This window comes from Coccinella septempunctata, chromosome 7, assembly GCF_907165205.1.
Source record: "Coccinella septempunctata chromosome 7, icCocSept1.1, whole genome shotgun sequence".
In the NCBI taxonomy this organism is placed as follows: Eukaryota; Metazoa; Arthropoda; class Insecta; order Coleoptera; family Coccinellidae; genus Coccinella; species Coccinella septempunctata.
This window is the reverse complement of record NC_058195.1, coordinates 29,836,235-29,850,801: the sequence shown is the minus strand read 5'-3', so window position 1 is coordinate 29,850,801 and position 14,567 is coordinate 29,836,235. Positions and strand designations below refer to the sequence as shown.

The 14,567-nt window shown below is 42.0% G+C and overlaps 2 protein-coding genes across 2 annotated transcripts; both read left to right on the top strand.

Moving 5' to 3' along the window:
- The first annotated feature begins 6,118 nt into the window (after window positions 1–6,118).
- Window positions 6,119–13,713, top strand: LOC123317175 (zinc finger protein 462-like). Its single transcript, XM_044903564.1, has 2 exons — window positions 6,119–6,570; window positions 12,768–13,713. The coding sequence occupies exon 2, from the start codon at window positions 12,769–12,771 to the stop codon at window positions 13,459–13,461; it is 693 nt and encodes a 230-aa protein (XP_044759499.1). The 5' UTR covers window positions 6,119–6,570; window position 12,768; the 3' UTR covers window positions 13,462–13,713.
- LOC123317176 lies at window positions 8,241–9,818 on the top strand. The gene is made up of 2 exons (XM_044903565.1): window positions 8,241–8,833; window positions 9,071–9,818. The coding sequence occupies exons 1-2, from the start codon at window positions 8,702–8,704 to the stop codon at window positions 9,581–9,583; spliced, it is 645 nt and encodes a 214-aa protein (XP_044759500.1). The 5' UTR covers window positions 8,241–8,701; the 3' UTR covers window positions 9,584–9,818.
- Window positions 13,714–14,567: the final 854 nt, after the last annotated feature.

Here is a 14,567-nt window from a genome sequence, read left to right as displayed (position 1 = left end):
CTATGGGTTGATTAATGTCGCCCTTGAACGTTTGAATGGAATAAAACCATTTTATGCCATTTTGACGTTTCAAAAAGACATTATTCAACCTATAGCAAGAATGGTAAGTTTTTAGATTTTAGATCAATTTGATCGTTTTGATTTCAATTGACAGACTTTAATTTCAATGCAGGATTCCGACATCGTTCGAAACCGTAAACATCCCATACCGTTTTTATACCTTTTTCAATTCTGAAAAAAGATGTAGCACCGTGAAAAATATTCAGAATTGGGAGACGACCGAGTTTTTGTTCGCTAGTACCGATACGCCAGAGTCAACGACGCGAATTTGTGCGATTTTCAGCACATAACGAGCACACCGTTTCTAACTCACACCGGTGTGTACAAAAGGAGATGTCCCTCCGCTGTTGCAATCATGAAGAGAAAGGCGGAAAGGATATTCGACAAAGCCAAACAACATCCAAATGAGGAACTACGAAGATTAGTCGACTACGATCCAACGGAAGAAGCTAGAAGGTCAAGAACCTACCACCGAAGACCGAGAGATCAGTTAAGGATTTAAATGTAACCAAAGAAGAGCTTAACCTATAAAAGCTATAGGCAGCATACAACTATCAACACGACTATGATCGTGTGAGAGTCCAGAAACCATAAGAGTCAACTGGTTAATAGGCAAAATGCCCGGAACCTATGAAGAAGCAGTTAAGGGTTTTTAGTGGGTCTCGAGCTCAGAGAGTGAGAATCCCCACACTGTTCCCCCTCAGCAGAGGGTGTGTTCGTCTGTTTTGCAGATTTTCCCCCTGCTACACCAAAAAAAAAAAAAAAAGTTGCAATCATTCTGTCTTGAGTATTCATGCGGTAGTTAGGGGTGATTCCGTATTTAGGGGCGATTCAAATGATGTAGATGCATTCTGATGAATTATTCTGTGCAGAGTATTCGAGTCTGTAGTAAGTATAGGTTCCGTATTTGGTAGTGATTCAAATTCTGATATTTATTCTAATTAGTTTTGAATTTTATATAGAGAGTCTAGGCCGTTGATAAAAATTGAGCCCCCTCCGATCTTGATCTTGTCCACGCCAATGAAGTTCAACTCTATGGTGCCTCAGACAACTTTGCTTGACATCTACAAGATGTCAAATGATCACGTTCCTGTTGAAGCCATCATCATTCTCTTTGTTCACAATAAGATGTCTAAAACAGTGGTGTGTGCACTTGTCACTTTTTGCAAGCATAAACATTTCAGAAAATCGGGGATATGGGATCAGTTTCGTGGCGGCGCCACCATGTCATTTGCTTCGTTCTATTCTTGTTCTACCAGAGGAAGTCCAATGACCTCTCGTTTTATTTTGTTTTGCGTTGATATATCGAATATCCATCAACGAGTGCAAAATATGAACTGGCCCATTTAGTCAGCTGCTAAGGATCATTTGTGATATACAGTTGAATTTTCTTCGTAAAAACAAATCTGTTAATATTTCAACACTATCGAATAAGGGTTCGAAGGAGTATTTACTATTCTTCTTCAAGATAATTTCCGTTTAACAAATTGAATTCGTGAGGGGGGTTTCCCAATATAATTTTAATAAAACACAGTTGACGGAAAGGGAATTTTCACTGTATCTACTCATACAGAATATTTGAAGAACAGAATCGAATAGATGGATGTATTTCTGATTCTCAATACATTTTCACAATTCACATTACGTATTTCCAATACAGTTTCTTTGAAATATTGCTGAAGTTTTCGTTCATCTGATTTGGTTCTGCCTCAAATTCCAACATCACCGAATTCTTAGCTGTAGTTCTTGATTGTCCATACAGAAAACTCAACTTACTGAACGACATGTCGAATAAATTAATGTTCTACATCCCTTTTTCGAAACTAACACATTTTCACACACCAATAATCGCTTATAAATACAACATATTCGTAAGTCGTAGTAAAGTATTCAAAGTATTTTCAAATATCCATTGACAATGCTCTCTCAAATTCTCAACAGCGCTACCAACAGTGGGAAAAACGAAATTGATCCCATATCCCCACGAAATTAAAAACAAAATCGAATCAGTGAATGCACCACAGTTTTAGACATCTTAGTTCACAACGTCTCATTGTGCTCACTTAGATTGTTGTAAAATTTTCAAATGTTCACCTCATCCAAGTAATTTTCGTTCAATCTTCTCAGTCAATTCTGGTGCTAATTTGTCCAACTCAAAGGGGGTGTGAACACTCACAGTATTTACAAAATTTAACCATTTTCATGTTCTTTACATTCTTATGAAATGAGTGCACGTGCAAGGTTATTTCAGAATATTCAGAAGAGATTTATTATATAATCCTAACCAGTACTGCTCAATTTAATCTGTTGAATCGAGTCAAATCATTCATTTGTCTGCTCAGCAATATATAGATATATTTTATTATTTTTAGAACGAAAAAGTCAATGAGTGTGTCTGATGAATCCTTAGATGGTAAAAGGAAGACACACTTGTTTTTTATTTCGATTATTGGTTACGTCCATATTATAAACATTAAAATAATTTTCGCAGGAATTTGGACAAATTTTTATTCGTTATCCTTTTAGTACATCGCCAACGTTTCGAATCGGTTGTGATTCTTTCTCAAGGCTGGAATGTCAAAATAAAACTAGAAACAGATAAAAACGACCTAGAGACGATCTATCACTCACCTCGTATTTCATCGGATTGAATATCGTCAATTTTATTAAAATAATTGTATAAGTATCTCGAATTAAATTTCATTCAATCTTCAAGTGGTTCATGTGTTGTTAACACGACATGGGTAAACAGAATCGTCTCACGGTACGTTCCACAAATCGCAATGAGTGACATGGAGATGACATTCAACTCTCCCATAAAACATTAGTTCGTTAAAATATCACATCTCGGGTAAAAAACAATAAGGTAAAAACAACAATGGTAATATACAACTCAAAAACTAAATCAAAACATTTTGTTCTTGGTGGATGCACCTTAGACACATTCAAATGACTTTCACCATAAAATACCAAAATGAACAAACAACACAAACATCGAGGCTCCGAAAGCTCTCAGTTGTATCCATAATTAAGAATCACCATTTTGAGTCACTGAACCCCAGCATTGCCCAATATAAGACTATCATACACCAAACTGAGATGTTGGACGTCTTCCCTATAGTTTACTGTGTTGTTGGACCTTATGTGCACCATTTCACTAATTAGCCGTCTACCGTAGATAGGTTCGTAATCCAGAACTGTGACCTCCGAGAAGTTGAATTTATGTCCTTCAGCATGGACGTGTGCAGCGAGAGCCGTTCCCTGTGTTATGTGAGATTTTTCTGCATCATTTTTATGTTGTCTTGTTTTTTATATTTATATACTTGGACTATCGATTTCTGCACTCGGCCATCTTCAGGTCAGCTGAAATATCTAATATATAAAATTCTCGTGTCATAGTTTTCGTTACCATACTCCTCCGAAACGGCTTGACCGATTTTGATGAAATTTTTTGTGCTTATCCGGTATCTATGAGAATCGGCCAACATCTATTTTTCAGATGTTGGCCGATTCTCATAGATACCGGAATCTATGAGAATCGGCCAACATCTATTTTTCATCCCCCTAAATGTTAGGGGTAGTCCACCCCTAAATTTTTTTTTGTATTTTTTAGACAAAATTTTTAATTTCTATTTTTTTATGATACAACATACAAAAATACATACAATCCTCAATTTTCACACTTCTACGATCAACCCTTATTTTTTAATAGCCATTTTAGTAATTTAATCATTAGGAAATTATTTATATGGCAAAACAACGTTTGCCGGGTCAGCTATCTATGAGAATCGGCCAACATCTATTTTTCATCCCCCTAAATGTTAAGGGTAGTCCAGCCCTAAATTTTTTTTTGTATTTTTTAGACAAAATTTTAATTTCTATTTTTTTATGATACAACATACAAAAATACATACAATCCTCAATTTTCACCCTTCTACGATCAACCCTTATTTTTTAATAGCCATTTTAGTAATTTAATCATTAGGAAATTATTTATATGGCAAAACAACGTTTGCCGGGTCAGCTATCTATGAGAATCGGCCAACATTTATTTTTCATCCCCAAATGTTAGGGGTAGTCCACCCCTAAATTTTTTTTTGTATTTTTTGGACAAAATTTTTAATTTCTATTTTTTTATGATACAACATACAAAAATACATACAATCCTCAATTTTCACCCTTCTACGATCAACTCTTATTTTTTAATAGCCATTTCAGTAATTTAATCATTAGGAAATTATTTATATGGCAAAACAACGTTTGCCGGGTCAGCTATCTATGAGAATCGGCCAACATCTATTTTTCATCCCCCTAAATGTTAGGGGTAGTCCACCCCTAAATTTTTTTTCTATTTTTTAGACAAAATTTTTAATTTCTATTTTTTTATGATACAACATGGAAATTATTTATATGGCAAAACAACGTTTGCCGGGTCAGCCAGTAAATACATAAGACCGACGACATGGATAATAAAGTTTACAAGACGTCAAAATAACTTGAAATTTACAAGTGTTTTGTTAACATCAATATTCTCCGATAAACATGAAGCAATACATCACAAACTCACCGTCAATGAAACATGTACAGGGTGGGCAAATTTCGATGTTTTAGTACTACAGCTTTTAAACCAGAGGAGATAGACAAAATCTGATACCCCTTCTCGTTCTCTTTTTCTGAGAAACTTACAATAGTAGTAGTGATTTTTGGCCACTTTCTTTTGTTTTCGAGTTATAAGCAAAAATTGGAAAAATGGCGATATCGAAATAAACTCAGATTGGGGGTTATTTGGGATTGCAGTCAAAAACGAATGGATCACTCTTTATGGGACTGCAATCCCAAATAACCCCCAATCTGAGTATAAGCAAACAAACGATACCTTTTACCTGAATATCGAAATAAATTGATATCTCCGCTAATACTGATGATAGAGCTCTGTAATTGGAAAATTATACAGGCACATTTTTACGTAGAATCCAGTGGCGTGCTCACCTTTTTAGCAGGATTTTTAATTACGAAGCTATTACCCAAAGTTATGTTTTTTTAAATGGGAACACTAGTTTTCTGTTCAATTTTTTGAAAGCTTAATTTTTACTGATTTCAAAAATATATAACATCATATGCTTTGTATCAATATAAACAATGGAAAATGGTCAAAAACCATTTTTCTCAATATTTCTATGGTTTCAACTTTTGACGAGCACAGAAAAATAGAGTTTCCTATAACAAAAGCACTCTCCTTCCGGCAATGTCATTCTTTCTATGCTTTTAACCAATTTTCACAAAATCGAATCAAGATTTATTTCATAAATTTTAATAATAATGAAAAGACTTATAGAAGGAGGCAGTGGTAATCATACGATGCTATATGTTTCTGTGCTCATCAATAGTTGAAACCATAGAAATATTAAGAAAAAAGGTTTTTGGCCATTTTCTATCATTTATATTGATACAAATCATATGACGTTATATATTTTTGAAATAAGAAAAAATTTAGCTTTCAAAAAATTGCAAAGAAAACTAGTGTTCCCATTTAAAAAAACATACTTTTGGGTAATAGCTTCGTAATTAAAAATCCTGCTAAAAAGGCGAGCACGCCACTGGATTCTACGTAAAAAAGTGCCTGTATAATGTTTCAATTTCAGAGCTCTATCATCAGTATTAGCGGAGATATAAATTTATTTCAATATCGCCATTTTTCCAATTTTTGCTTATAACTCAAAAACAAAAGAAAGTGGCCAAAAATGACTACTACAATTGTTAGTTTCTCAGAAAAAGAGAACGAGAATGGGGTATCAGATTTTGCGTATCTCCTCTGGTTTAAAAACTGTAGTGCTATAACATTTGCCCACCCTGTACAATTAAAAGACTTTGGATATATTACAAATTATAGTTTTCCTCTGAATATTCGTACTTTTTTGGATGTTCTAGGTCAAGTCGGTATAATTTCTAATTCTCTATGAAAACCACCTCGACAGTTTCCAATTCTTTTTCTTGATTTTATGTGTACATGTACTGTGACGAGGCAGATTTTGCCCCGCCATGAAAACGAAATTTCTTCACCTATACTTGTATAATGCGACCTATTAACCGAAATATTTTTGAAGAAAACCGTTATATCATCATAGGGGGTCTTTACCGATTGATATTTTAACATTGTTTTCCACCGACTAGTTCCATATTTGTAGCAGAAACCGTAAATGTCTTTTGCTTTCAGAATTCCTGTATTGTGTAATTATTTCCGTTCAACCGTACATTTTCTGAGTCGAGAGCGGTCTTTCAACTTGTTCAGTTTTTCCGTCTCTTCAGTTGTTTCTGTTTCTTTCCGAGCCGGCTGATTGACCGAACAATGGTGGGGCAAGGTTCCCAAGGAGAGGGGAGGTACTTCTTCAGCGCAGGGCGCTGAAGCGGCTGAAGGTCAGAGGAAAATTAATTGAGATCGTGCTGTGGAGAAAAGTGCCGAAGGTGGAATTGGAAATTTTGATTATTACGTCAGGAAGACAAAAGTTTAAGGCAAGTCACTCGTAGTATTATTATTTCTTACGTAGTGCATACCTGAGGGCTATTTTCCGCTTTCTTTAGTCTGTTGGACTGGCTGAGAATACTTACTAACCGTTTGAACTTGATCTAGTGATCGTAGACTGAGTATAGTGCCGGCTTCCGCGTCCGTTATCCGACCGCCGTTGGGTCCCAGGAGGACTTGGTGTTCCTACCGTATTTTTGGTGCTTATTTTGTTAATAGATTGCCGACTTCCGACCGATCAAGTTACAGGTTGACAGTTCCTTCCGACCTGCTGTCTGACTGGCAGCCATTTTGTGGACCACAGAGGGAGAGAGAGAGATAGATAGAGAGAGAGAGAGACAGCACTGCCATTCGACTGAGGCCAGCTACGGTACCGATTTCCGCCGACAGAGGGTAACAGAGAGAGAGGGAGACAAGGAGAGAGAGACAGGGTACACTGCCATTCGACTGAGACCAGCCACTGTACCGATTTCCGCCGACAGAAGGAGTGACTTGCCAGGATCTCAACAGACCGTAACTACCGTCTATTTTTTTTACCGTACTCCTCTGGAGTGACCGTACAAAATTTAACCGTATTTGCCGTCTATTTCAACCGTATTTTTCCTGGAGAGTCCGTATTTCATCAGCCGCCCTCACACCGACCAGGCCGCCGGTTGACATCGACATTCATTATTACTTGTACATTCCTGTCTATTTTCTTTTGTGTACAGTTTATTTTAATAGAAATAAATAGCTGAACATTTATTTTTGTGTTGCCAATTATTTTGCCAGTGAGAGTCTATTTATTAAATCAGTTTCATCTAAGAGTTTAGTTAGAAGAGGTAAGTACTCTTTCTAACGCCTAAAGAACGTTGAAAAGCAGACACTTAGAAGACGCTACCGCCCTAGTCTTCATCGATACCCTTCTCCACTGATACTCAAGTCTACCCGGGCTCTCCAATTCTTTGGAGATTCTGTGAGAGACGTGGGGTTTGACTGATTGCCCCACTGGCGCCCGAGCAACCGTAAGGAGCGTCCAGGGTGAGAGAAAAAGCCCATCACATCTGGCGCCCGAGCAGGGACTTCTGCTTCTGTGAGTAGTTCCTGTTACCGTTACCGTCCGTACCGTTTCTTTTCTTTTTCGAACCAAAATACTCTACACTGGCAAATTGGTAACCGTTCTTTATTTCTTGTATATATCCATATAGTACATATTGTAAATATTTCTTCTGAGTTTCTGGTGCCGTAAAAATGGATGTCAACCGACTGAAGAGCGACGAACTTACTTGGGAGTTAGAGGCAAGAGGCTGCACCGTAGGACATACCGTTCAGGATAAGAGAGCTCAACTGAGAAGGGCTATCCATTCCGAAATTCCGTTAATACCAAGAGATGACATTGACCAGGCACAGGAAATTGGTGTTTGTGGTGCCAAGTTGTTCGACTTGATGGGGGAGATATGTGAGTTTGACTTTTCTAATAGAGACAATGAGTTACAGCGCATAAGGAGCCGGCTATTGCACGTTCAAGGCCGACTGAGAAGTCTATCTCCGGAAGCTGCCAGTCTGCTTCACAAGAAAACCGAGCTGGAACACTCTCTGAAGATGGCTATGAGATTGCTGGAGAATACTCACTGGTTAGGCGGTATTCCAGGGAACCTGTCAGCCGGCACACCGTCGCTGATTGACCAGGAATTACCGGACTGCGCATCTAGACTTGGTCCAGGTCTGATTCCGTGCTCAACCACCGTTGGAGAAGCAGACTTGTTGAACTTGGGAGAAGAAGGTGACATATCCCGACCGACCACTCAGGATAACAGACTGCAGCAAGACCGCCAAGAAGTTTGTAGGGTAATAAGCCAACAAATCGAACGTACTTTTTTGCAGAGTCGACCCTCATACAACCGACCGCCCGCCGATAACCTCCCATTTACCGTTGAACAATCTCTACCAACCGTCCAAACCGATGATGACCACAGACCGTTGATAACATCCCCTGAGTCCAGGCGATTATCGAGGGAGTTTGCCGAATCAACAAGGAGAGTTTCCTTTGCGTCATCTCCTACCATAACCGCTGGGGTGAGAGGAGTAGGTAGCGAAGTCTCAACGGCCAAGGAAATCGAACTGACGACCGAAGTTCCGTCGATGAAACCGCCGAAAACTACCAATTATTCCGTTCCTACTGTTCCTGTATGGAAATGGAGCCTGACATTTGATGGGTCGACCAGTGTGACCTCGTTCCTGGAAGAGGCTGAGTATCTTGCCGAGGCTAGAAAGGTGAGCCATGAACAGTTGTTTGAGTCCATCTACGAGTTGCTACGTAAAGATGCGAGAGATTGGTACATCCCTCGAAGAGGCACATTCAGCGACTGGACAGATTTCAAAGACCAACTCCGAGAGGCCTTTCTTCCTCCTGATTACGAGGAGATTCTACTAGAGGAGATCAAGAAACGCACTCAAGGAACCGATGAACGACTCTTGTTGTATGTAACTCGAATGCAAAATCTGTTTCAGAAACTGACCGTAAAGCGACCAACCGAGGAGGAGCAGGTGAATATCATCCGACGACGTTTACTGCCAGAATTACAAACCGCCCTGGCCTTCCAACCGACCGCCACAATAGATGAACTGCTCCGAAAGGGAAAAGTTTTCGAATTGGTCAAATGGCAAACAGCTAACTATACTTCGCCACCGTTCCAAAAGAGTCTCATCAACGAACCACATCTTACCTTCCGAAATTCCCCACCGACCGTCAAACCGATTGGAATGAACCTGAACACTACGAACCGCACCGAACCGTCCGACAAACCGAAACCGTCCCAAAGCTCTGCAGCACCTCAGCGACCAGACGAACCAAAAAAATCTGACCGACCGTCAACCGAGCCACAGTGTTGGAGATGTGGTAGAAGGGGTCATCTCCGATCACAATGCACCTCGAAGCCGCTGCTGTTCTGCTCTCGATGTGGTAAGAGGGGAATCATGTCTAGGGATTGCAGGTGTTCGTTAAACTACCAAGGAACTGCCTGAAACCGGGGATCCGCCAGTTCCAAACAACCACGTCCTCGGTTCCTGAGAAAGGAAAACCAACTGATCACCGTCCGTTTATTAATGTTTTTGTAGGAGACAAGGAGTTCGCTGCACTCTTGGACACCGGAGCTACCAGGTCCTTCATCAGCAGTGAAGTGGCCTCCCACTGTAAGGTAGTTGGTATACAACCGGATTATGTTAGAGACGTTACCACCACCGTCGCTAACGGAAGTTCCATACCTATTAAAATATATACCACACCGATCTGGATCGGGCCTGAAATTCTGGAAGCTAAATTGTTGTTAGTTTCAGATCTACCTGTCGATGTAGTCCTGGGAATGGATATAATGAGGACACACAATTTTTCAATCAACCTGCAAACCGCCGAATGTTTCCTGAATGGAAGGTCTATCCAAGCCCGTCTCAGTGAATCAGAGAACCGAGGACAGTTACATGCGATAGGACCGCTTTTGACGTCCCTGAGTGGAGAAGAGAAAGTCCGACTGGAAGAGTTCTTGCAAACCGAATTGAAGGCATTCGAAGACCTCCGAGAAACCACCCCCCTGATCCAACACCGTATTAAACTCAAACCAGGCACCGAACCCATCAAGCAGCGTTATCGTCCCCAAAATCCGAAGATGCAGGAAATAATAAACCAGGAAGTTGACCGAATGTTGGCCGAAGGCATCATTGAACCGTCCTCATCTCCGTGGAGCTCCCCAATAGTAATTGTCCAGAAAAAGGATGGTAAACCCCGATTTTGTATAGATTTCCGAATGGTTAACAATGTCTCTATTAAAGATGCCTATCCGTTGCCATATATTTCAGGAATTTTAGACAAACTGAGAAAAGCCAAGTATATCTCTACTATTGACCTGAAACAGGGTTATTGGCAGGTACCGTTAGCCCCCGAGAGCCGACCGATCACCGCATTTACCGTCCCTGGCCGTGGGCTGTTCCAGTTCAAAGTAATGGCTTTTGGTCTGCATTCCGCACCGGCATCCTTTCAACGTCTTTTAGACCGAGTTATTGGCCCTGAGATGGAACCGGATGCATTTGCGTACTTGGATGACATAGTGGTTCTTGGAGAGACATTGGACGAACATCTTGACAACCTAAGGAAAGTTTTCCACCGCCTCAGGGAGGCCAACCTGCAGTTAAATCCGGAAAAATGTGAGTTTGTAAGAAAATCATTGAAATATCTGGGACATGTAGTAACCGAGGACGGCATTTGTACCGATCCTGATAAGATTTCAGCCATAAATGAAATGCCTGCACCGAAATCCGTACGAGAGCTGAGAAGTTTTCTTGGTGTTGCTTCATGGTACCGTAGATTCATCGAGGATTTCTCCAGGGTGGTGGCTCCGTTAACCACATTACTCAAAAAGAAGCAAACCTGGAAATGGGAAACCGCCCAACAGAATGCTTTTGAGACTCTGAAGCAGAAGTTGACACAATCATCGGTATTGGCCTGCCCGGACTTTTCAAAACCGTTTGTCCTTCAAACCGATGCTTCAGATGCAGGACTGGGAGCTGCTCTGACACAGACCGTTGATGGACAGGAAAGAGTTATAGCTTATGCTAGCAGGACCTTGTCAGGTCCAGAGAAAAATTACTCTGTTACAGAAAAAGAATGTCTGGCAATAGTGTGGAGCATTGACAAGCTGCGACCGTATCTGGAAGGCTACCGTTTCACCGTTATAACCGACCACATGAGTCTGCGATGGCTACAATCTATCAAGTCTCCCACCGGAAGGATTGCGAGATGGAGCATATTTCTACAACAATATGACTTCGATATAAAGTACCGGAAAGGAACCCTTAACCGTGTAGCAGACAGTCTGTCCAGAAATCCGTTACCGTTACCGACCGAGACCATCTGTTTGACCGAGGATACTGTAAGTTGTACATGGTACAGGAAGAAATTGGCCGAGGTAAGAGCGAATCCCGCAGCGTTTCCCGATTACACTATCGTGTACGGAAAATTATACCGTCATTTTTGGGATTCAGATGACTTTACCGAGCCGGAATTCGGCAATCCGTGGAAGTTATGCGTTCCAAGGGAAGACCGAATAGCTATTTTACAGGAAAACCACGACCGACCGACCGCTGGACACCTGGGGATAGCGAAAACCATATCTCGAATAGCCCGGAACTACTATTGGCCAGGAATGTTCAGAGAAATAGCCCGTTATGTCCGTAGATGTGGTACGTGTCAGAGGTACAAGGTTCCACAACAGAAGCCACCGGGGAAAATGCATCCGTATATGTTGTGATACAGGACCGATTTTCGAAATGGGTGGAAGCCAGGCCCTTGAGAAGGGCAACCTCAAAGGGTGTGTACCAGGCTTTGTACGAGGATGTAATCCTGAAGTTTGGATGCCCGAAAACCGTCATTAGTGATAATGGATCCCAGTATGATAGCCGGTTGTTCAAGGGTCTACGAGATCTTGGGATCCGACACCGTTTTGCACCAGTGTATTCTCCCCAATGTAACCCCGTAGAAAGAGCCAACCGTACCCTCAAAACCATGATAGCTCAGTTCTGTGGAAAAGATCAGCGTACCTGGGATGAGCATCTGAAGGAGTTGACCTTCGCAATAAACTCTGCAAGGCAGGAGTCGACCGGATACACCCCAGCGTTCCTGACTTTTGGTAGGGAGATGCGTTCACCGAACGCCAAGTATGTAGCTGAGATGGCCAACCGGGATGAAAAGGATCACACCGAACCGGACACCGAACCGCAGGTTGCTTTGCATGCAAATAAACTTAACCGTTTTACCGAAACTTATGAGTTTGTCCGAACTAGATTAGCCCAAGCTTTCTCCCAGCAGAGCCACTACTACAATCTACGCCGGAGGGACTGGCGATGCCGAATAGGAGACCAGGTGTACCGAAGGGAGCATCCCTTATCTTCTGCAGTAGAGGGAATTGCCGCCAAATTGGCTCCGAAATACTCCGGTCCATATACCGTTGTCAAAGTAATCTCTCCGGTAGTGTATAACATCAAGGATGGCGGTGGTAAGGTTTTCCGACATGTTCATATTAAAGATCTGAAGCCCTCTCTTGAAGAGGGGGTGTCTGAAATATAATTACCGTTACTAACCGTATAGTAGTACCGTTCAAAGCGAACAGGGTACTAATGAACCGTAAATTACTGTCCGATTAACTGTATGTATTTGCAGGATGCGCCGTTATAGTTTGGGGAGACCGCTACGGTTCCGATCCATCACGCCGCCTCCACCGTCACCGCCTCCGCCCCCACCGTCACCGTCACCGTCACCGTCAACACCCCTACCGTTACCGTCTCCTCCGTCCAGGGAGTCGTCGCCAGCCATGAGCCTGTGGACGGATTTTGAGTGCCCCAGGCCAGTAACCACAGATGCGAGTACCAATACCGTGAGGCCAGCCACCAGAACCGTTGGCACCAATGGAATTCAGGTATTCCTTGAGCTGGGACCACGAAGCTGTTGGAGGTGTGGTGGTGAAGGCCACACCAGGGAGAGATGCCAAGGAGTAAGGGTCAAATTCTGCTCCAGATGCGGCCTTATGGGGGAATTGTCCCGCGACTGCTGTGTAGGGGCACCCAACCGAGTGCGAGAAACACCGACGAGGCCTATCCCAGTTCCGTTATCCACCGACCACCGTTTATCCACCGACCACCGTTTATCCACCGACCACCGTTTATCTACCGACCACCGTTTATCTACCGACCACCGTTTATCCACCGACCACCGTTTATCCCCACCGTCGAGAAACCGGGAAGAAGAAGAGAACGAGAACGAAGAAGCCTGGCTGCCGGACCTGCGGCTCAGACCGGCCGCCCCAGCAGCGCCCACACCGTCGCCGACCCTTAGGAAGAAGGTTAAGGTCGACTGATCGACACCGATTAATGTATTTTTTTTCTTCTTTTTTTTTTCTTCCTTCTATTAAACTTACCGTTCCGTAAACCGCCTTTGATCTGCCCTTAATAATTGGTGGATGCGCTACCGTATCTACCGTCAAATTTCTATTAGCTAGTTCATTATGCCGGAAAACAACTCCGAGGTCAATAACCCCGCAGCATTCGTTTGTTCACAGGCTAAAACCAACCGATACCGACGAACACAGCGAGTTGGAAAAAAATAAAACTCCGTTTTATTTTTCTTTCGGAAGGCAGAGGGGGATGTGACGAGGCAGATTTTGCCCCGCCACGAAAACGAAATTTCTTCACCTATACTTGTATAATGCGACCTATTAACCGAAATATTTTTGAAGAAAACCGTTATATCATCATAGGGGGTCTTTACCGATTGATATTTTAACATTGTTTTCCACCGACTAGTTCCATATTTGTAGCAGAAACCGTAAATGTCTTTTGCTTTCAGAATTCCTGTATTGTGTAATTATTTCCGTTCAACCGTATATTTTCTGAGTCGAGAGCGGTCTTTCAACTTGTTCAGTTTTTCCGTCTCTTCAGTTGTTTCTGTTTCTTTCCGAGCCGGCTGATTGACCGAAAAATGGTGGGGCAAGGTTCCCAAGGAGAGGAGAGGTACTTCTTCAGCGCAGGGCGCTGAAGCGGCTGAAGGTCAGAGGAAAATTAATTGAGATCGTGCTGTGGAGAAAAGTGCCGAAGGTGGAATTGGAAATTTTGATTATTACGTCAGGAAGACAAAAGTTTAAGGCAAGTCACTCGTAGTATTATTATTTCTTACGTAGTGCATACCTGAGGGCTATTTTCCGCTTTCTTTAGTCTGTTGGACTGGCTGAGAATACTTACTAACCGTTTGAACTTGATCTAGTGATCGTAGACTGAGTATAGTGCCGGCTTCCGCGTCCGTTATCCGACCGCCGTTGGGTCCCAGGAGGACTTGGTGTTCCTACCGTATTTTTGGTGCTTATTTTGTTAATAGATTGCCGACTTCCGACCGATCAAGTTACAGGTTGACAGTTCCTTCCGACCTGCTGTCTGACTGGCAGCCATTTTGTGGACCACAGAGGGAGAG